Genomic DNA, 21,953 nt, shown 5'->3' with positions numbered 1-21,953 from the left:
GATCACCCCATTCTGACTATAATGTTACAATCCGCAATCCGTTTTTTTTTAATATACAGTCACTAAAACAACGATTTATGCAAATTAAATTAAAGTTTTTATTTAAATTACCTATTAAATAATTTGATTGATTGTCCAGAATTACTGAAAAATATAAATTTTAAAATAAATCCAATAAACTACCGATCTTTAAATTTATTCTACACAAAAAATTAACTAAAAATTATATGCGAAATTCTCCATCAAATATTTTAATGTCCACAGGTAACTCAATAAAAAATATTGGTTTTTTGTAATTCTTTAAATATGTTTATGGGAAATGTTTTAAGAAATACATAACAAATTAGGTACCTACTATAGTTCAATAGAAGCATAATAAATATCTCGTTTTTATTTCATTTTATAAATTTAAATATTATAATGTATGATATTAATAGGGACTACACTATACTAGCATTTTAACAGACTCAGAAGTCTATTCAAGCCAAAGGTATGTAGAGACCGCTGGTATAGGCTATTGCCATATTTGCCATAAAGACCAGCACAGTGTAGACTTTGTAGAAAATATAAGTATTGCTTAAACCTCAATATCGTGGCACCTGGGTAGTGGTACCTGTTATTTTTTAATTCAAATTTAAATTGTATGTTATGTGATGATGGTAATTCTATAGTATCACTCTATGAAATTGTTAGATTCAACAATGAATTAAGACAAAAGGTACTATCTTAATTCATGGATTTGAACTATAACACATTTACATATTCAAATTTTTATTAAAAAATCCAGTCATTTATTTTTACAATAAGGTTAGGTTAAGCACATATTAGTAAATTATACATATTTAATTTATTGTACAATTCAAAAAACTAAAAAATATTGAGAAGAAATTTTATTTAAAATATATTTAAACATCTTACAATTTTTTTTTAATTAGGTGAAAATAACAGGGAAATTTAACTATAGGTTGTTTTCAACAAAAATTAGAAGTAGTAAAATAAATTAAATATAATTAAATACTAATTATACTATTTAATTAATATAAACCAAAAATTAATTCAATTCCATACACAACAAAAATAACTTATACTGATATTATATTTATATTTTGTAATTTCAAAGGTTTACAAACATAAGCTACATTAATCTATAAAGTTATAATATTTAATTTTAGTAAATGAAAATGTGTAAGTTATTATGAAGTTAAACTATGTATTTTAAATTAAAAATCAGTTAATTACTTAATTACTGATTTTAGATTTTAAAACATCAATAAAGGAATCTATTTAAACCTTATGTCAATCAGTATTCTATAATGTATTAAATTGAATTCTTACAAAAACTAGGTTTCCTAAATCATATTGAGGCTTAGACCATGGCCTACATGAGCGAACTCAACGCGACAAAAATCAAAAAAGCTTGTATTCTGCCACATTGTGTTGCAAGGAATAGCATGATCAGAATTGGGTTTGCCCCGATTGCTGTCGCGCAGACCCTGTGTTACTAATATACAGTACTGATACATTACTGTCACTATGAACAACTGACACCGAAGGATATAATTTAGTTTTAGGTAAATTTTTAAAAGCTATACCTAAAAATACATCACATTTCTCAAAGTGCAAAGTACCATTATCACAATCTAGTACTAAAAGTAATTTTTCACCAAGTTTATATTTAGGAGCATTCTTTAACAATGGGTAGTTACCATGTGATATTGCATTGTGTTCCAAATCGTTACTGACTAAGTTCCAACCCCAACTATGCTTGTTAGCGCCCAACAGAGGTTTGAAACCTATACAATGCAATGGTGCCTCTTTTGTTGACACACCAATCATTGCAACTCCACCTATAAACAAAATAATTTATATTTGCAATAATTTCTTGTTTAGTATTTTATGAATTGAATATCTTTTTACCTAGTGGTCCATTAAATGTAATTTCCCATATGTGTTTACCGGTGGTATAACCAGTTTTAGTTCGTATCATATCTGTACTCATCATTACGATACCGGGAAAGAACATGGGAAAGGTTGAGGAATGAAAATTGTCGATGACATGGTACCCGTTAATGAATCTATCTTTGTTTAGTCTGCTAATGAATGTGAAACCATGATTACTGACAGAAATATACTTGGAACAATCTTCTGGATTCCATGAATTATATAAGGCACGCAGTTTATCTTTATGGCTTTGGAGCGATGACAAATCTTTTGAGTTCAATAACTCTTCGGTCAACTCACGGCGACACAACAATTTCCATAACTCTGATCTGCCACGGTTAATTGCTCGATTCCAATTTCGACAGACCAACATGCAGCTATACAAATCGGACAGTTTCAAGTTTGAAAATATAATGTCCAACACCAAGTCGGGTAAGTATTGTGGTTGTGGTGCGTCACAAACGTTCATTATAAATGTTTTCGAATGTTAATCAATTAAAAATAGATTAATTGTTTTCCAATTCAAACCACTATTTAGTGGGATTAGATGTAATATGTATAATTATAATAATTATTATATCTGTCAATCAGTAATAACGAAAAAAGTAACGTAAAAGTATAATTTTGCGCGACAAAATAAATTATTTGTTATTATGTATTTTGTAATTATTACTTAAATTTATAACACTTCACATTAGGTAATTGTATAACCGTGCCTTCCAAAACTCAGCGTTGTTCGATCCAAATGTCTATATAGTGACAATGTGCGTCCCAAAACTGAACAATTGATATTTTATTGATTTTCCTCATCGATTTATAGGTGTTATCGGTAGTCAGTATTAATGTGATGACAGGTGTTAAAACTTATTGTGGATGTATCGCTGTCCTCTATTGAAACACCTCCAACAATTACTGTTCACGCGGGTTATCGATGAGCACTGTACGGACAACGACAAGGAATCGTTTTAAAAGCAATTTATTGTATTGACAATGATTGTAGCAAAGAAAATTTTCACAACGGTCGCGAAAGCGAATGAAAAAATAACGGCGAGTAGCCAGTTGTAGGTAGTTCGATGTTTTCGAGTGTGTGTGCAGGCGAACGAGATCGAGAGCGTGCTTACAGGTTCGCGGTAACGAGTAACGACCGTCGACAACGATTACGACGACACAGCGAATACTACCATGGTACAACAGCGGTCGACGTTCGAAAAATATGGTTACCGACAGTATGAGTTAGACCTGGTCTATGGTAGGTTCGCCACCTCAATATTAATATTTATCAATATTGATAAAATGAGAACATGGCAAAAATATGTTGTAATCACACTTATCTGTTCCGTAATCAAGTATTCAATGCAAACGATATTTCGGTATCCAACCGGCACGGGTAATATTATTATTTATTACTTAGACACTTAGTATAATATAACCCGTGTCCAACAACCAACCCACCCAACAGTGTTTCCATCATTGTTGACTTTTGGAAGTATTATCTCAGAATGACCCATACATAATTAATGGAAGACCTACAATTAATAATAATAATAATAATATTGTTTATTACGGAATAAATTCCAATTACATTTTAAGAGAGTTACATTAGTAGCTACTTTGGGGAATTGTGCTACTAGATGTGAGTTCATGTCACTGTCTAGTCATATTATAGCGTTTTCCGCCTAGTTGCACTATTGCACCGAGTGCCATTTGCGTGTACCATCTACAACTACGAGTTTCGGTGTAACGTGTACCATCTTGAAAAACTACACGAGTGTTTAGCACTGGGTGCGGAACTGGCGCACGAACTTTTTGAGACGGTAATTAATGATAAAATATAAAAGTTATAAATGTCAAGTCGGCATTATCCAAATATACAATTCTCGATTGTAGGTAAATAATAGCATAGAACAATATTATATATTATATTATATTGTTCTATGGATTAAAAGGATTGAAAACGAACAATGATATAATATGAAAAGATCCACATCTGTAAAGAAAAGTCAACAAACTACTGTGACGCCATCTCTTAGTATTTGTCTTTTTCATCAGCTCTTTATGACTGTACCGCGAACGACTTGTTCAACCGAACACGCATAACGCTAAACGATAGACGCCAGTGTGTTAACCACCTGCCCAGATAGAACAGAACACTGGTCTCTATTAATTGTATATATTTGAAACAATATTAATTTACGATAGAAATTATTAATTAGAGTAGGTTATTGAATTTTTTCAACTATTATAATATGGAGTAAGTTATTATAGTGGTGTATGTGTATACGAGGAGTATATTTTGTTTCTGTTTTCATTTATTTAATTAATCAACCAAGTATTTATATACTTAGGTACCTAAAATATTGTATGACATTGGTTCAAATAAAATTTTAATTACAAAATGAAGTTGGCAAGTTTTATTTGTACATGTACACCGTACACCCCCTCTGACAATAATATTTAGCACTGATCCTACATACAAGGTGATGATTCATAATATATTGTTCTCATAACTCATAACTAGAAACCACACATAATTACATTAAAAATATGGCAAATTTGCAATGAAAAATACATTAGTTACATAAAAAAATCATATAAAATAATATATTGTTGTAAATTACTAACTTAAATAACAGAGTTTAACATATAGAATTATAAAATATAAGAAATTAAATATATTATTATTATTATTATGAATTAAAATATATAATCAAATTGCGTTCTTGAAAATTGTATCGTTTGTTACTTAAACAATATTAATATAATGAAAAAGTACGTTCAATATCCACACTTATTGGTGCATATTTAAAATAATTAAAATATTAGGTGTTATATCTAAAGTAACCTAATTATTTCCTACCCATAACCTCAGAGTAAGTTTAAATAGTTTTATAATTTTCTTAAAATCTTCTGATGTCCTCTTGTAGAGTGAATTTTAAAGTGTTGATTGATTAAACTGTCTCGATGGCCACAGCAATACCCATACCTCCGCCAACACATAAGGATGCAATGCCTCGTTTTTTGCCGGTTCTCAACAAGACATGCACCAGTGTTACCAATACTCGAGCACCTAATTAAAAGGATTATAAAATGTAGTCACATTAATTTAATTGTTTAAAAGCAATTTTTCATTACAATATAATAAAATATATAAAGTTAAAATGCAATCTATGATGTGTGTGGGTCTGTTAGAAAAAACAAATATTAAGCTGAAATCCTCTTAATATGGCATTATAACATTTAACACACTACTGCGCATGTATTTTTGCAGTTTTCCCCCGGTGCGTATGATAGAAGTAAAATACAACAGTCTTCTAAAAATGACATATTTTAAAACTGATAGAGTTGGAGGCGGTGTGATTTTATGTACAAAAACATGTCTTACAGGAAAAACTCTCACACCCTGTAGAAAGGCCGTATTTCATTAATTTTTTTTTACTTAAAAGTAATTTTTATTCCTTAATTAATGACTGGCATCAATAATCCCTGGCGCGAATGACGTTTCATCGGAATTGAACATTCTTTTTGTCTGTGTTGTACAATTCAGTTTTAATGTAAGCAATTAACATATAATTAAAAAAAAAAATACTATACCAGATGCTCCAATAGGATGACCCAATGCAATTGCACCTCCATTGATATTCACTCTATCTGGATTTAAACCTAAATCCCGCACTACAGCAATTGATTGTGCAGCAAACGCTTCATTTAATTCAAAAATATCAACGCTATCCATTGTCCAACCAGCTTTTTCAATCTAAGAAAGTAAAAACATTTTGGTTTAATTACTCGCTGTAAATTATGTCAATCATGCACACAGTTATTTTTATACGTTATAAGATACATCAGGTACATTAAATATTGTATTAAAATTACTTTTGTCACTAATTAGACATTGTTTATACTTACAGTCTTCAACACTGCAGGTATTGGTCCAGTACCCATTATTTTTGGATCAACCCCACACTCAGCGTGAGCTACAATTTTAGCCAATGGAATACAACCTCGTTTTTTGCATTCTTCTTCGTTCATTAGAAGTACAACAGCAGCACCATCGTTTATTCCTGAAGCATTTCCAGCAGTAACTACACCACCATTCTAAATATGTTTAATCACATTCAAATTATTTTTAAAAAAAAATTACTTCATATTTTTTATATTACCAATTTAAAAACAGGCTTCAATGCAGCTAATGAATATAACGTAGTATCATTTTTTGGATATTCATCTGTGTCAAATATGATTGTATTTCGTCGTACTTTTAGCTCAACTGGTGTTATTTCATCTGTGAAGTAACCATTTTTTTGAGCTTCAGCTGTCCGTTTCTGAGACTCCAAAGCATAGCTGTCTTGAAGTTCCCTCGAAATATCATACTCTTCAGCAATATTTTCAGCTGAAAGCAAAATATTTTTAAACAGTATTTAATTGCATAGCATTATTAACTGTGTATATAATGTAATGTAATGTTTTCTTTTCTTTTCTTACCAGTCATGCCCATATGTATGTTGTCGAATGCGTCTATCAGTCCATCGCATAGCATTGTATCTGTCAATTCTGCGTTACCCATTTTAATCCCAGATCGTATATTGACAACATGAGGAGAGTTGCTCATACTCTCTTGACCACCTGAAATTACAATTGAAGAATCTCCACATTTGATTGCCTGGTACCCACAAACCACAGCCCTAGGGAATAATTACCAATTATTTTTAATACAATTTAAATAATTTGTATCCTACAAAACTTATGATAGCAGTGTCGTATGCTATCTACGGAATAAATACGAGTGTCATATGCTATCTACAAATACTATTTATCGTCTGATGTTATCTATATAATCGTAATAATATTTATCTACATTTTACAAAGTTAGACCTATGGGTTTTCAACAATTAGTTGTGTCTGTGAACTATTCGTGTGTGTTTGTCATTTGTATTTGTGTTCAAAATTACTTCAATTGGTGATTTACAAAGATATATTATTTATACTGATGATACTTGTGTGAATTTTTTAAAACAAAAAGGTGTATTACCTAAACAAGAATTTTGTGAAAAATCCATATCAACAATGAAGTGTGTGGTGGCGTTCTCAAGGAATGTAATAAAAATAGCCTCAAACGAAATTCCGATGGGCAATTTGTGAAATCAAAATACTTACGTTGCCAAACACATGGCTGTCAAACTTATCAGTCCATTCGTAAAAAAAAAATTTGTTTTTCACCTATATCTATATTAAAGGAAAATGTAATAGCGGATTAAGTTTATGCTATATAGTAGAGCTCGTCTGGTATTGGGCACATGGTATGAAAGTAACTACAACTATGAAATGGATAGGCAGAAGTCAACATACTGTGTCGGATTGGTACAATCTTTACTGTGATATTTGTGTTGACTAATTTAAAAAACGTAGATAACATTTATTACGTAGATAGCATACGACACCGCTACCAAACTTACTTATTAGTTTTATATAAATAAGTAAGTAATTTATAAATAATGCTCATACATTTTAATTTTAACTCACTTCAGCCCAGATCCACAGAGCATGTTGATGACATGAGCGGGTACAGTGATTGGAATTCCAGCATTAATTGAAGCTTGTCTAGCTGGATTCTGACCTTGTCCAGCTGTAAGGGCCTAAGAAATGTTCATACATGTTACATATTGTTTACACACACATTAATTACTAAAAAGTATATACTAATAATGTGATATATTATATATTTTGTTTACCTGTCCAAGAATAACTTCAGATACTTCATTTGCATTGACATTAGCTCTTTTAAGAACATCTGAAATCACTATGCAGCCTAATTGATGAGCTTTCAGAAACGACAATGAACCGCCAAACGAACCTATTGTAAATACAAAATCTTAATTTTATTAAATTGGAAACCAAATGTTATTATACTCAAAGATTGTTCATTAAATCAAACAAATGTATATATATGATATAGACAAATAATAAATCCAATTAATTTTAAACTGTAATTGTAATAAAAGAAATATTATTGCCATTCATTATTTTATAGTGTAACACAATTTAATACATTTTTTTTACTAAAATGAACTAAGATAGTATGGACTAGATACTGTGGATTAAAACTTTTTTTGTTTTTAGATACCTTGTTAAATTAATAAACCTAACAGTATGAACTTAAATAAACTAAATGTATGTTTAAAATAAAATAAAATATATATTTAAATTGTGGCCCGTGAAAAATTGTATATTTATTTTTGTCCTTTGACATTAAAAAGGTTGTCGATCTGGTATATACTATTAGGTGAGCAATGTTATGGTTTTGATTTACGTGATCTGTACCAAAAAAATATACAAATGTTTGATTCTAAGAATACTATAAACGGAAAATTTAAATTTTTGATTTAAGACATTTACTTAAGACATATACTAAAGAAATATTATCAGAGGAATTTGATTTAATCAATTGGTTATCAAATTAGTAATAAAGTGAGCTCCGCATAACAGAGCTCAACACAATACCAATAACGAGTTACAAATGAAATTATATCATTTAAAAGAATCTTAACACAAATTAATACTTGAGTGCATAGGTAATTTAGTGAAACAAATACAGATTAGCTCTGAAGGGACTTTTGGTGAATATTTTTTTCAAAATGTACCATGCAAAGATATTTCCAAAAATTGCTTTGGATATAAACTGCAATTTTGATGTTGATTCAGGTAGAATATAAATTACGCAAAATCGTTAACTTCAAAAGGTTATAACTTTTAACTTACTCTGACGGACAAATTCTGAAAGCACCATTGTACTTAACTCGTCGAAATACATAACATTTCTAAAAGTGATTGGGAGTGCTAAACTGCGTCCATGCCAAAATAATATTTCTACATCTAATACCTAGTGGCCCATACACGGAAAGATCTATCGTCAAACCAACAAGCCAATCAACTGTCAAACCCGACGCAGTACACACATGAAACGATCTGTTGTCATACCAATCGGCCAATCGTACAATGGTTGTGTAGTTCAGTTTGTCGGATTCGACGGCAGCCTGACAAAAACCACCCATTCACGAGACAATTTTGTTTGTCAAACGCTGTTTGACGACAGATCGTTCCGTGTATGGTGTAATGGGCATGTATTTAGAATGTATAACTGAAGGTATTATAAACTGCTTTTACTTATTCAAACCATACTATGCGGTTCTTCTTGTAAAAGCATTTAGAAATCTTATCCATAACAAACTATAAACACAAGGCGGCGGTTTCTTCAGTACGACAACAACAACAACTTTTACGGCCACACCCAAGGCACCTGCGAGATCCGTATACTGACCAGATCAAAGGAGCTGACAGCATATATAAGGGAGACAGGAGCACAGCCTGATCAGATGTACCTGGACCAGCAAGACCGAAGTCACTTCACGCCACCAGCCATTATACACCGCAACTACCACAAAATCATTCAACATTACTACTATATTTTCATAATTGACTGTTCTAAATTATTAAAACACATTTTATTACTTTGAAATTAGTATTATTATTTCAAATTACATCATCGTTTGGATTCTGAAAGGGCTGCACGTAACAATGGGCCACTGTATAGGCCACTTCATAAAATTTGTAATGCTTACCTATCGGTGTACGAACAGCAGAAACAATGTAAACTTCATTGGCCATGTTAAATGAGTAATTAATTTGGACTTGAATTGTAAATTTCAACGAATCCAACACGAAAATACCTATCCGAATAGCAATTAAATTACACTTGTTACAAGTGACTTGTACGCAGTCATAAGCATCAGCTGGTAACAACTTGCCGCATCGACCAATCGCATTCTGATTGTACGTTACTTTTTTATCATGTTAATAACCAAGTGACAACCGAGTGTACCAACAATTGACAGTACGTTATCACTACAGGAACGTCACTATAGATTATATATATTATATATAATAATAATATAATATTTGTATGTATATATAATAGTATTATATATATGTAGGTATATATAATAATATAATTTACATAATAATAGTGCAATATATATATATTATGTGTTCGGAACGTTCACTGAAAAAATGAATTCGTTTACGACTTCACGTTCGAGTTTTTTTTTTTCAAACGAACGCGTTTTTAAATAAACAAGTGCGTTTATTGGGTCGTTCATTTAATTTATAAATTTTTTTTTATGAATCGTTTACCTGTAGTTATTATAATATAAACCCGAAGCATATACGACCTAATCCAAAATAAAAATACAATTTAGACTTTTCTACTTTAGCGCAAATAAATATAATATAAAGTAACTGAATTATATTTTTAATATCTGACATGTTATTTGAGTTACATTTTGATAAGGATTTTCTAGTGATAAAGCGAATACTAGGCCACTATAATAACTATTATATATGCATATAATAACGATGATATATGTGTATATATATATCCTTAGTTCATGCTTACGACGTAAAATAATATATTTATATGTAAATTAGGCTTCGGCTGCGAGCTGAGTCGTCGTGCAGGTTGTTTACCCGCACAGGAATAAGATAATAAATTCACGACTGTCGCGCTCGTCCAGTCAAAACAACTTCCTCCACCACACCGCACTCGACATTTCAATCGCTACCACTTTTGCATACGGAACGATCTTCGTGAGACAACCGAGGCGTGTAGTACGTGTTTATAAAACACAAAATATACAACGCACTGCAACGCGCTGTATAATCCGCGTTAACAACTGGTGATCAATGAAAAACCGCCACCGCGAACAGAAGCTACCTTATCATTTTTCGGACAAATGCCCCCGACCCTTATCAGTATAAATATTTACGGACGATAAAATATTTTTGTTGTAATATTGCTTCACATGAAATTCTAACACAATGTCCGTCTCTTTCGCAGATTTAGACAAAGAAAGAAGAAGAATAATGGGTCGGGGGCATTCTTCTAAATATTTATACTGATAAGTTTATTTCAGTGATAACTATAAACAACGACTAGTGAGTGATAATATTTTATGAATCATTCCCGAAGCCATAGTTCGAGAGAAGACTTACGTGGCGTCGTGGCTACGTTTATGTTTATATTATGTTAAATACGTATGTGTTGTTATTTAGTGAGACAAATACTGCACAAATCTCGGTTCTGCTACACATTTAAATCAATTAATGTGAATTCAAGTAAGTAAATTAATATCTAAATTATACTGCAAATGAATCTTAGCAGATTGAAAGAGTCCAACGCAAGTTTTTAAAGTGTGCAAGTTTCATTTTAGGCATTCAATGTCCCCCATACGATCACTCTCCAGTCTCTAAGATTCTCGACCTTCAATCCCTAGTCGACCGTAGACGAAAGTTAATTAAGACTTTCCTGAGAGGTCTCTTACCTAAAATGTTGTTGAGTCTTCTATTTTATCCCTTATACCTTAAAAGTTACTCAATTTCCAACTCGAGCACCTGTGTCCTTCAAACAATGTAGAGAGGATAGAGTGATACCACTTCTAAATATTCCGGGTGCCAACTTCGACGGAGGTTTGATAAGAGTGCGGTAGGTAAGTAGCAACACCATTCGCCCGGGGGCCTGTTTTTCCTTTTTATTGCATGTAAAACACAAGGAAGAGAGGATTCAACTTGTAAAATAATAAGTTTGTGAAGTTAATACTTAAGTGTTATATATAATTTAATGTGTTTGTTGAATAACGACTATTCTTAGTAATTAAAATAATAGAATAGCTACTGTTTAAATTTTACTAACTTTTATATTTATCAATCAGTCAGTCAGGAGTTACGCGGCGTCCTATGTAAATCCAGCAATTTCTATTCTGACCATGCTGTTCTGTCGTAATACAATGCGACCGATGCAACAAAATACAAACTGTTTTATTTTTAGTCGCATTTGTCGGATTTACGTAGGACACGGCGTTAGGACACATTCGATTATATTATATATTGTAGAGTTTAGTAATAAATATTAAAATACATAAATAACTAATTAACTAATAAATAAAAAATGTTTTATGTCATGTTCCTCAAATAATAATTATTTTTAATATTCAAAATAAAAAAAAAACTAACAAATAAGTATAAATAATTATCTAAAAATCAAATAATTTTATCAGTATAATAATATGTGTAATATATTCATATATAGTATATTAATATTATTATTTAGTATGAATGGAAATATCTATGTCTTCAGTTTTTAAAAATACTAATTTTTGAACCTATTGGTTCTCGTAAAAATGTACAAGAAATATAGGAATAATACAGAATATTTAGATGTGCAGGACACTTGGTCTTATATTAATTTTGATGTATAAACATAATTTACAAAAGCGAACATAAATGGTATATGTATGTAATTGAGGCAATGGTCATGTAAATTATAATACATTTAATTATATATGATATATCAGTAGGCTTATCACAAAATATTTGCTCTCAATAAAATGAATATTATGGAGTAAGAAGTAAGTCAGAAAGTAAGTAGTAACAAAAATTAATATATGTAAGATAAGTGTCACAGAAATTTAGTAAGTTATGAGTTTGTGACAGAATAGATCTAAGATTATTAGGATTTGAATAACTACTAATGGAAGTGAATAATTGATTTTTTTTCTATTTTTAAGCATTATTATTGTGATATTGTTATTATTATTTGTATTAATGTATATTTCTTACTATTTATTCAAATTTATATTATCTATTGTATTCAAAGGGTACCGCCCGTTAATTATTAATAAATAAATGAAATTAGATGTAGGTAACACTTACATGATGTGGTACTTTTTTTTAACAGATTCTATTGTATTAATATAATATTATATATTTGTTTTTCAGAGACCAAACTACAGTAAATAGTCATAGTGATAGTGTTCAATAAAATGAAAATGGACAAAAAAATGTAAGTATATTATTATTGATTTGTAAAAAAATTCAATATTATTATTTTAACACGTTCAACACTACCCATGATTTCAAAAATTACGGAAATATCTAAAACTAAAACCACCCATATCACTGGCCTGTTGGAATAAACTCTGTTGACGCATATACGAGTCAGCGGCGTTGAAAGTGTTAAAACTAAAAAATAAAAATATTTTATTAAAAGTAATTAATTTTAAATTTTAGATACTGGACTCCATATTTTATTCTCAACTGATGAGTTAACTTGACCACTAAAGAAGACAAAACAAAAAAAGTTTGTTATGATAGATTAGTCTAGAATTTATAGTCAAACTTAAATATTAAAATATAATATTTGTTACAGAAAAGAAACCACCTCGGAAACCACAAGACAAAAGAAAACTCCTACACCCAAAAAAGCTGTGGCTTCTAGGTTATGCATAGTTATTTGATTTAATATATTGTGTACATTGTAAATAGGTATGTACCTATATATATTTATAAATATCCTTTATTTCGTATTAAGAAAATTTAGGTGATAATTAGGCCACCCTAATTGTGTAATCCTAGCTACGTTCCTAAATAGTACCTAGAGATAAATTTAATTTAAAAAAAAAAGAATACATGTTCAACATTTCTTGATTTTGAAGAATTTTGTCAACATTTAAATTTTAATTGCTCATAAATCACTTGTTCTTATTTATTTTTGATATTCATTAATTGGTATATTATGTGTAACCTATTATAGATGTTTACATTTCAAATTTTTTCACCAAGCAAAAATAATTTTAATCAACATTTTTTGAAAAAAAAAATAAATATTGAAAATGTCTTAATTTTATATATTAAAGCTCAAAAATGTAAATTATAATGTATTCAAAATACTAATATAAACATTTAGGTGAACATTATTTATATTTATATTCATTCAAAAATGAATTTCCATATATACTTGAAATCTTCACCAAATTTCTATACATTTATGTTAAGATGTAAAAGTTGGGCTAAAACTCTTGAAAATTGAACACAAGATTCCTCATAAGCTGTTATATTAGCAGTTGAGAAATATTCAAGATACAAAGTCACAATTTTTTTTATAATATCTAATGTTTAAAATTTGACCAAATTCATCAAAATTTCTAAAATTTGCAAATTATTTTGTAGTTACAAATTTATAAAATATGTAATGAGAAAATTGTATTTTAAAGGTTGGACACATCATTAACAAAGCCTAGTCCCAAGGGAGTATGTGTTATTCACAGAACTGCTGAGAACAAAAAGTATATTTTGATTTAAAGGATTCAATTGAACATATTGTAATTTATAAATATATTTTTTTCAGATCTGGTTTATGTAAACTAGGAAAACACAAAGATGGCGGTCGGGCCTCACCTCTTAAATTTATTTCATCACCAATGTTTCAATGTCCAATTTGTGATGTGTTTCTCCGAAGTCAAGAGTCACACAAAACACTTGAAGTTTTAGAGATTTCCTCGCTGCTTGAGTTCATACATAAACATGTGGATATTGTTTCTACTCCAGGAAATACGCCTTGTAATGAACAGTTAACCCTATTTAATTATTTGGGACTTTGCGTAACATCAAAATATAAAACAACAGTAGTCCATGAATTGGCCAAAAGAACAAATTTGTTAAAATCATTTGAGACTGTAGAACCTAAGATTATTGACTTCTTTAAATGTAATTATTGCCTGTAAGTATAAAACATCAATAAATTTCAACTAATTCTTATTAACAGTAAATATTTTTGTATTTTTTAGGTATGAAACTAATCTTATATTTGCTTTGTCGGCTCACATGACCTCCAAACATCAATATCTAAAATGTGATTCTAAAAAAAAGCCATTTTTATATCGATTGTTTTGCCATCGCAGGTTAAATAAACGTAAACAACTGCCTCGACAATTGCTCAGACATTTGGACGCTTGTATAAATAAATTAAGTGAATTACCAATTACCAATAACCCACCTAGACAACCGAGTAGACAACTTATATGTGAATGTTGCGATGAAGGTTTTGATTCATTGATAGAACTTGAAAAACATATTTGGGGACATGCAAAAAAGTAAAAGTAGGGTTATAAACATTTATATTATTTATATAATATAGTATATAATTTACATATATTGTATTTTATAACTGACATTTGTATAGACTTTTTATTGTTTTTATAAGTTATAGTGTTAACATATTAGATGTTATAAATATTTTTTAAACTATTGTTAATATAATTAGCTCGATTATTAGGTTAAAGTTATTTGTTTGAAATTGTAATTAAATTTCAAAGTAAATATAATTAAAAACTACTTATACTATTTACCAATTTCAATTTCACTGAAAGATAAACATATGCGTTATTTTATATTGATTTATGCTTTAATTTAATATAAGTATGTTTCTGTGCTTAGAATCTTTTAGCTATATTTAATCATTTTTCATTTTTATTGTTATGTTAAAATAATGCAGGATAAAAACTGTATGTCTCATTTATATACCTATTTAATTTAAGATTTTATTTTGTATTATTATTACTATTTTTTCTTTGTACAAAAGAATTAATTGTGTATGCTTGTCCCATTAAATTTAAGTATTTCTAACTAATGAAACTAAAAGTAAAAATTGTATTGAATAAAATGAGTTATTATCTTATAAACTGTTGAATACAAATATAATTATCACTTGCATTCTAAATATTTAAAAAAATATTAATTTTTGTATTCATAACACTGTAACTTCATAAATATTTTGATATACTTTATACAATTTATTTAAATTATTCATTATTCATAATTCTACATAATTCTAAATTGGGGGTGTTTTCCAATTTATTTTGAAAAACTGTTCGTTTACTTTTATACTACTGTTAAAATATTTTTTATGTTATAATTAATTATTATAATTTATGTGAATTTTTTTTATATTTGTCCTTGATTTATTAATCATAAGTTATTACATTTGTCACAGGGTATGCTTTTATTTCATAGTTAGCTTAATAGGCGTAAGTGATATGAATGACTAGATGTAGGTACCTATCTGTAACTTATAAATATAAGCAAAATAATTAATTTTAACATACCTAGTACAAATTAAATGTCTTGTTATTTATTATTATTTATTATTGCCTTAATTTTTATCATACATTATACATTCTTAACTTTACTCATTTTAATAACGTGAAAAATAACACGTTACTCCATAGAAATTACTTTTAAAAAGTAATTTCCGAGGGGTAAACACCTTGGGGGTAATCAGTGTACATAAGGTGATGGTAATCATAGGTAATCATGGGTAATCATTGGTAATCATAGGTAATCTTTGTAGTAAATCATGGGTAATCATAGGTATAATCATTGAAATCAGTAATCTGGTGTACAAACTTTCTGTCAGGTATTTACCCCTCGGTAATTTCGTTACAATTGCGTTGATTTAAATAAAATATAATGAAACTACAGCTAGGTACAGCATTATTGCAAAAGTAATTTCGTTACAGTAATTTGTAATTTGCGTAACGTTACTACTCACCAGTCACCACTGGCGGTGACGATGCGGACCTTGGCTGGTATTACAGCGGTGTGCCGGTCTGTGCGAGTCGTCCGGCGGCGCACAACAAGTATGGTAACACACGGTCGATCGCACCCGACAATAGGTAGGTAAACACTAAACGCACTTGCTGACCTCGACGACGAGGTGTGAACGCGTAACGGCTCGACACGAGGTTTACGGCGGCCAAACAGTACAAACAGCGCGGAAGTTAGCTCCGTCGGGTCAGAAGTTCACGCAAAAGGACGGCACACAAACACTGAAACGGCCCGCGCGCAGGTACGTGCGAACTGCACTGAACGGAACAACGGCTTGGCACAACTATTTGACTTATTGACGCGTCGTCCGTTGGCCGTGCCGCGAGACGGGCCGTGATGGACACAACCGAATAGTTCCGACTATCGATTGCCTATCGATAGTTTGAAAAACTACACAATGATTTTTCGATTGAATAGATATTATTATTTATCGATCGATTGTTTTTAAAACCATCGAACGAACTACTCGATAGTTTTCATTCGTTAGTGGAACCGACTAGTTTAAACCAAGGCTGGGCATTAACGAGTTAAAAAGTTAATTTAATTTAAACTTTTTAACTTCACTAGTTTTATTTTGGCTTTTCATTAAATTAACTGTTAACTTACTAAATGTCTTTTTTAACTAACGTGAAATTAACGAGTTAATTTTTAATTTTAAGAAGTAAGTTAAGTTAATTTATTTTGTTTTTAATTTTACTATATTTCACTATTTCAGTCTATTTGGTTTTCATGTCAAAAAATACTTACCTACCGTGAATTGTTTAAAGTTAAACGTTTATATCATTGTAATCTAACTTATATGAACATATACTGTATAAAGTATAAACACTATAGTCTATAATTTAGTTTTGGGTTGGAAAAAAATTAAGTACGCTAGCCTTGTATAAAGAAATTAACTTACAAAAAGTGTGTATTAACTTTTAACTTACCTGAGTTAACCTAATAGTTAAATTAACTTTTAACTTTTTTATTGATGCATATTAACTTAACTTAATTGAGTTAAAAAAATCATTTACTTGCCCAGCCTTGGTTTAAACTACCGAGTGATTTTTTGATCGAATAAATATTTTAGATATTATTAAGCATTCCATAGAATCGTATTATGACTTATGAGAAGAAAATTGTAAAATCTGAGGATTTAATAGTATTATACACTTTCGCTGTGTGTGATTTGTAATAGAGGGACAGTTGATATACTAAAACACTATAAAAGTATGTACATTTTATCCAAACCAGTCGGCTAGAGCTTTAAATAAAGAAAAGAAACAAAATATTTATTAACATGTAGGCAATCAAAATTTCAAAGGATTCCAATATGCTTAGTGATGTAAATTTGTATAATACAAATGTATGATATCGTATTATACATTTTTTTATTGTACCTACAAAAGCGGGGCCCAGGGTGAGGCCTCGTTCGCCCTACCCTAGGGACGACATTGTAAATAACCCACACTCATTGGTTCATTTTAAAACCGTGCTGAAATATAAAAAGAACTTTCATCAATTATTATAAAAATTATTGCCTATAATATCTTTAATATTACCCTATAATATAAAAAATTATTTAATTCTATAAGAAATAAGAATATTAATTTGTTTTTCTTAACATGTTATAAAACAAAGTTCCCTTTTCTCTCTGTATGCTTATAGATCTTTAAAACTACGTAACGGATTTTGATGCGGTTTTTTGTAATTGAGAGAGTCATTCAAGAGGAAAGTTTATATGTTTATAACATGCATAATATAGGAGAGAAACACTGCCTCTTTTTTGAAGGCGAAACTAGACACTTTTATTAGGGCAGGCCAAATGAAAAATATAAAAAAAAAACTTCTATTAACAACTTTACATAGGTAGGTAGTAATTTTATGTATATATATAATGAATATTTCTTTACATTTAATTATTTAATGATAAATAAAGAATTATAATAATTAATACATTTATAATAATGAACGATTATGATCGTTTTTTTTTTGTATCAAAAAAAATAATCGCTGACGAAAATAATATTGGACAATATTAATTCCGAGTTTAGTCACACACGGTCTTTTTGATAGGTTTGTAAATACCTATAAATTCAACAAAAAAATTCATAATTGTTTTAAATAGCATTAAATAATAGCTTGACTTGGAAATTGAAGGCATTAAAGGACATAAAATAATGTAAATTACTTATAATGCGTAATTTGAAAAATTATAAATGCCGGGTCTTTTAGACAGCGATGCGACTAACGGTGGTTTATAATAAATAAATTGTTTGGGGATATACTAGTGTATAATAATAATGATTAATATGGTATTATATTTTAAATAATAATTAAAATATTTGAGTTATCCTCTATCTATAAAAAAATATATTCTAATTAATAATTACCTGTCCGTGATTTTCTAATGTTAAACGCGTAAGAATCTTGTGAACGATCGCTGTCAATGATAAAAATACGAATTTATAATGAAAGAAATAATATGTAAATATTAAAGTAGTTAAGTACCAGTATATTTATATTTTACGTCAATGCGTGGTAGATTGTACCTACTTACCACCTATAAAACTTATATATATATACAAATTGTGGAATTAATTGTGTAGTTCGTTAATTTAAATTGTTTTTAAAAAAAAAATGTACTGAAATAAGCATTTTTATTTTTAAAATCCCGAAATATGTAACAAAATACAAAACCATTAAATATGCAAAATAAAAATAGCGTCTTATTTGATTCAGTAGAACATGAATTAAATTTGTATCCAGGTTAGCATTAAATTGGACAAATAAAAAAAAATATATTAAATAAGATATAATAAATAGAATTTCCCGGAAATATATTAAGTTTTTAAATATTGATCATAGGTTTCAGTTTTAAGTTAAACTTATGGTTGTAAATGATACATTCCTTGGTGAATATTCCTATAATGGCACATCAGTGACATCACTAGTTGTACTACACGCGATTTTTATCCCTGTGTTTAATATGTTAAAGTATTCTTTAAGATTTAAATGTTAGGATAACGGATGAAAGATTAGACTCGCAGTTATGATTGTTATGAATTATGATTCGATCACTATAACTGCGGTCAACAGACGAGCGACGGCTGTGTGGGGGTGGTGACGTAGCAGTGACAAGTCGCCACTATCCTCAAATAAATACCTGTGTATTGCTGAAGACAATTCTGAGGACCCACCCATTTACAAACATATTTTAAAAAATACAAATAACCAATATTCAAATAGTGGGTCACATATTTTTATTAATTTTTGGACGTTATCAAAATATAAGTAATCAGTAATCTAATAATTTGAAAAAAAGAAGGTGGGTAAGTGGATGTCGCTCTGCTGTACAGTAGGTTACAAGTGGGTCAATGTATAATGGATGGTATCAAATTTTAATTCAATGATATAATATTATTGTATAAGAAAAATGATACTGAGTGGAGACTATTTGTCAGTGTGGATATTTAATCACATGAAGAAATGGAGGGGAGGCTTGAGGACCCGTCAAAACGTACCAACAGAAAAATTAGACCCCTCAAAAATAATAATAGTAAAATATTAACTTTCAATTCAAATATTCTGGGAACGCGAAAAAAAAATGTTTAGTAGGTACATAACACAGCCAGTGGAATCTGGTGTTCTGGTTTAACCACAGAATATTATTATAATATTATGTTATTACGTAATAAATTGTCAATTTAAAGAAATGATTTTACACTAATAGTCTTCAAAGTTCAAATGGCTGAAGCTGTAGACAATTTCATTTAATTAGATTTAAAAAAGGGAAATTGTTTATTAATCATTGTAAAGTAATTTTAGTTTAATTATAATTTAAAGTAGTTAAAAATGTATAAAATATTTAAATTTTATATCAAAGGATTGAAAATTTAAAACAAAGTTCCACGCAATTAGGTTACAGTATATAAATTACTTTATTCACAATAATATCATAATTAATATTCTTAGTAGTTAGTAATATTATAGGCGGACTGACCGTCTTCGCTCAGAATCGTTTTTCTTATACAATGATATTATATCATTTATTTCAAACCCCCCCCCCCCCCCCCCCAGGAACAAAAAAAATTTAAAAAAAGGTGGGTAAGTGGATGTCGCTCTGCTGTACAGTAGGTTAGAAGTGGCCAGTGGGTCACTGTATAATGGATGGTATTAAATTTGAATTCAATGATATAATATCATTGTATGAGAAAAACGATTCTGAGCAGAGACGGTATGTCAGTCTAGGTATAAGACATGATATTATATATGGTATTAAAAAAAAATTGACCTATAATAGGTACCTATAATAAATTCCAAATTAATCATATCATAATATCTATTAGATACTTATAACGCGTTATACTTCAACAAAAAACCGTGGTACTATCATAGATATATAATAGTATACTTTAGAAGTTTCAAGTACCCACAAATAATATTATACAATCACAACAAAATAACTAAAATAGTTATCCTAGGTTTTTAATATGTAATTTCGTCCAAATTTGTACTTAAAATGACTATAAAAATAAACTGTGTAAATGTATTTTTTAGATTTTTTGGTAACAGAATTAATTACTTACGTGGAATCTTGTTTTAAATTTTCAATTCTTAGATACAAAAATTGAACATTTTATAAATTTTTAACGACAAAATAATTATTGAATCTTAAATTTGATAATTTTTTTCAAAATTCGATCTTTAAATGCTTATAAAAAAAAAATTGTGCCTATATATTTTTAATATTTTTCAGCTGCTATTGTAACAATATATCAGGAGCTTTGTATTAAATTTATACACTTTTTGGCCCAACAGATAAAACTTTATTGATATTTATAGAAAAAAAACTAAAAAAAAATGGAAAATAAAAATGTCCGTAAAGAGCTCAAAATAAATCAAAATATTTTGAAAATGTTATCGTGTATAGAAAATGGAAATATAAACAACCATTGAAAATGTCATGTATCTACGGTCATTTGTTTTAAAGTTACACCAAAAACCAAATTCAATTTTGTGAAAAATCGATTTTGCGTAAAAATTCCCGTTTTTCCTTAATTTTTCTTTTGTTTTTCCCGGCGCTTTTGAAAACTACTGGGAAATTTAAATTTTGACCTCCCCAATGCACCAACGATATTCACTTTCTGATCGAACAAGATACTGAAGTTGAAAATCGTAGCACAAAAAAAAGAAAAAAAAAAAAAAAAGAAACACACATCATTGTAAAATCAATACATTCATCGTTCCACTCAGAATCTAAAATAGTGATATTATTGATGAATTTCTTAATAGTAATCATCCGTGTATACACAAACATACGTCATAATAATATGACTATTGAGTATACACTATACTTTACCAACAACGAAAAAAGATTTCATAACGAAATAATGGGTGCCGTAAATCATATATTATATCAATAGACATTTGATCGTACACAGTCAGTTAGTTGCGTGCGGACATAAATACATATATCAATATTGTCATTATCTCGATCGGACACGGAGAAATAATATAATAATGCTACGAGTCTA

The 21,953-nt window shown here is 29.3% G+C and overlaps 3 protein-coding genes across 3 annotated transcripts; 1 reads left to right on the top strand and 2 right to left on the bottom strand.

Moving 5' to 3' along the window:
* Window positions 1–1,152: 1,152 nt before the first annotated feature.
* Window positions 1,153–2,493, bottom strand: LOC107884175 (F-box/SPRY domain-containing protein 1-like). The gene is made up of 2 exons (XM_016805765.2): window positions 1,918–2,493; window positions 1,153–1,847 (listed from the first exon to the last, which is right to left on the bottom strand). The coding sequence occupies exons 1-2, from the start codon at window positions 2,408–2,410 to the stop codon at window positions 1,456–1,458; spliced, it is 885 nt and encodes a 294-aa protein (XP_016661254.1). The 5' UTR covers window positions 2,411–2,493; the 3' UTR covers window positions 1,153–1,455.
* A 2,168-nt stretch (window positions 2,494–4,661) lies between these two features.
* Window positions 4,662–9,603, bottom strand: LOC100165942 (acetyl-CoA acetyltransferase, cytosolic-like). Its single transcript, XM_029485520.1, has 8 exons — window positions 9,558–9,603; window positions 7,671–7,810; window positions 7,462–7,574; window positions 6,424–6,623; window positions 6,102–6,331; window positions 5,848–6,036; window positions 5,533–5,695; window positions 4,662–5,008 (listed from the first exon to the last, which is right to left on the bottom strand). Exons 1-8 carry the CDS (start codon window positions 9,601–9,603, stop codon window positions 4,890–4,892), a joined length of 1,200 nt encoding a protein of 399 aa, XP_029341380.1. The 3' UTR covers window positions 4,662–4,889.
* A 3,462-nt stretch (window positions 9,604–13,065) lies between these two features.
* Window positions 13,066–15,313, top strand: LOC103309916. Its single transcript, XM_016805760.2, has 4 exons — window positions 13,066–13,314; window positions 14,043–14,114; window positions 14,177–14,548; window positions 14,616–15,313. The coding sequence occupies exons 3-4, from the start codon at window positions 14,250–14,252 to the stop codon at window positions 14,923–14,925; spliced, it is 609 nt and encodes a 202-aa protein (XP_016661249.1). The 5' UTR covers window positions 13,066–13,314; window positions 14,043–14,114; window positions 14,177–14,249; the 3' UTR covers window positions 14,926–15,313.
* Window positions 15,314–21,953: the final 6,640 nt, after the last annotated feature.

This window comes from Acyrthosiphon pisum, chromosome X (genome assembly GCF_005508785.2).
Source record: "Acyrthosiphon pisum isolate AL4f chromosome X, pea_aphid_22Mar2018_4r6ur, whole genome shotgun sequence".
Lineage (NCBI taxonomy): Eukaryota > Metazoa > Arthropoda > Insecta > Hemiptera > Aphididae > Acyrthosiphon > Acyrthosiphon pisum.
Note: the sequence above shows the minus strand (reverse complement) of the source record. Positions and strands in the feature narration are given on the sequence as shown.

Excerpts from the sequence above, each read along its gene's own strand:
- LOC107884175 (XM_016805765.2), bottom strand. The coding sequence starts at position 2,410 with ATGAACGTTTGTGACGCACCACAACCACAATACTTACCCGACTTGGTG. Across the intron at positions 1,848-1,917 it reads TACATTTAATGGACCACTAG|GTGGAGTTGCAATGATTGGT; the intron begins GTAAAAAGATAT and ends TTTTGTTTATAG.
- LOC100165942 (XM_029485520.1), bottom strand. The coding sequence starts at position 9,603 with ATGGCCAATGAAGTTTACATTGTTTCTGCTGTTCGTACACCGATAG. Across the intron at positions 7,811-9,557 it reads TGCTGTTCGTACACCGATAG|ATTTTGTATTTACAATAGGT; the intron begins GTAAGCATTACA and ends AATAAAATTAAG. Across the intron at positions 7,575-7,670 it reads CTGAAGTTATTCTTGGACAG|GCCCTTACAGCTGGACAAGG; the intron begins GTAAACAAAATA and ends AACATTTCTTAG.
- LOC103309916 (XM_016805760.2), top strand. The coding sequence starts at position 14,250 with ATGTTTCAATGTCCAATTTGTGATGTGTTTCTCCGAAGTCAAGAGTCA. Across the intron at positions 14,549-14,615 it reads TTTAAATGTAATTATTGCCT|GTATGAAACTAATCTTATAT; the intron begins GTAAGTATAAAA and ends TGTATTTTTTAG.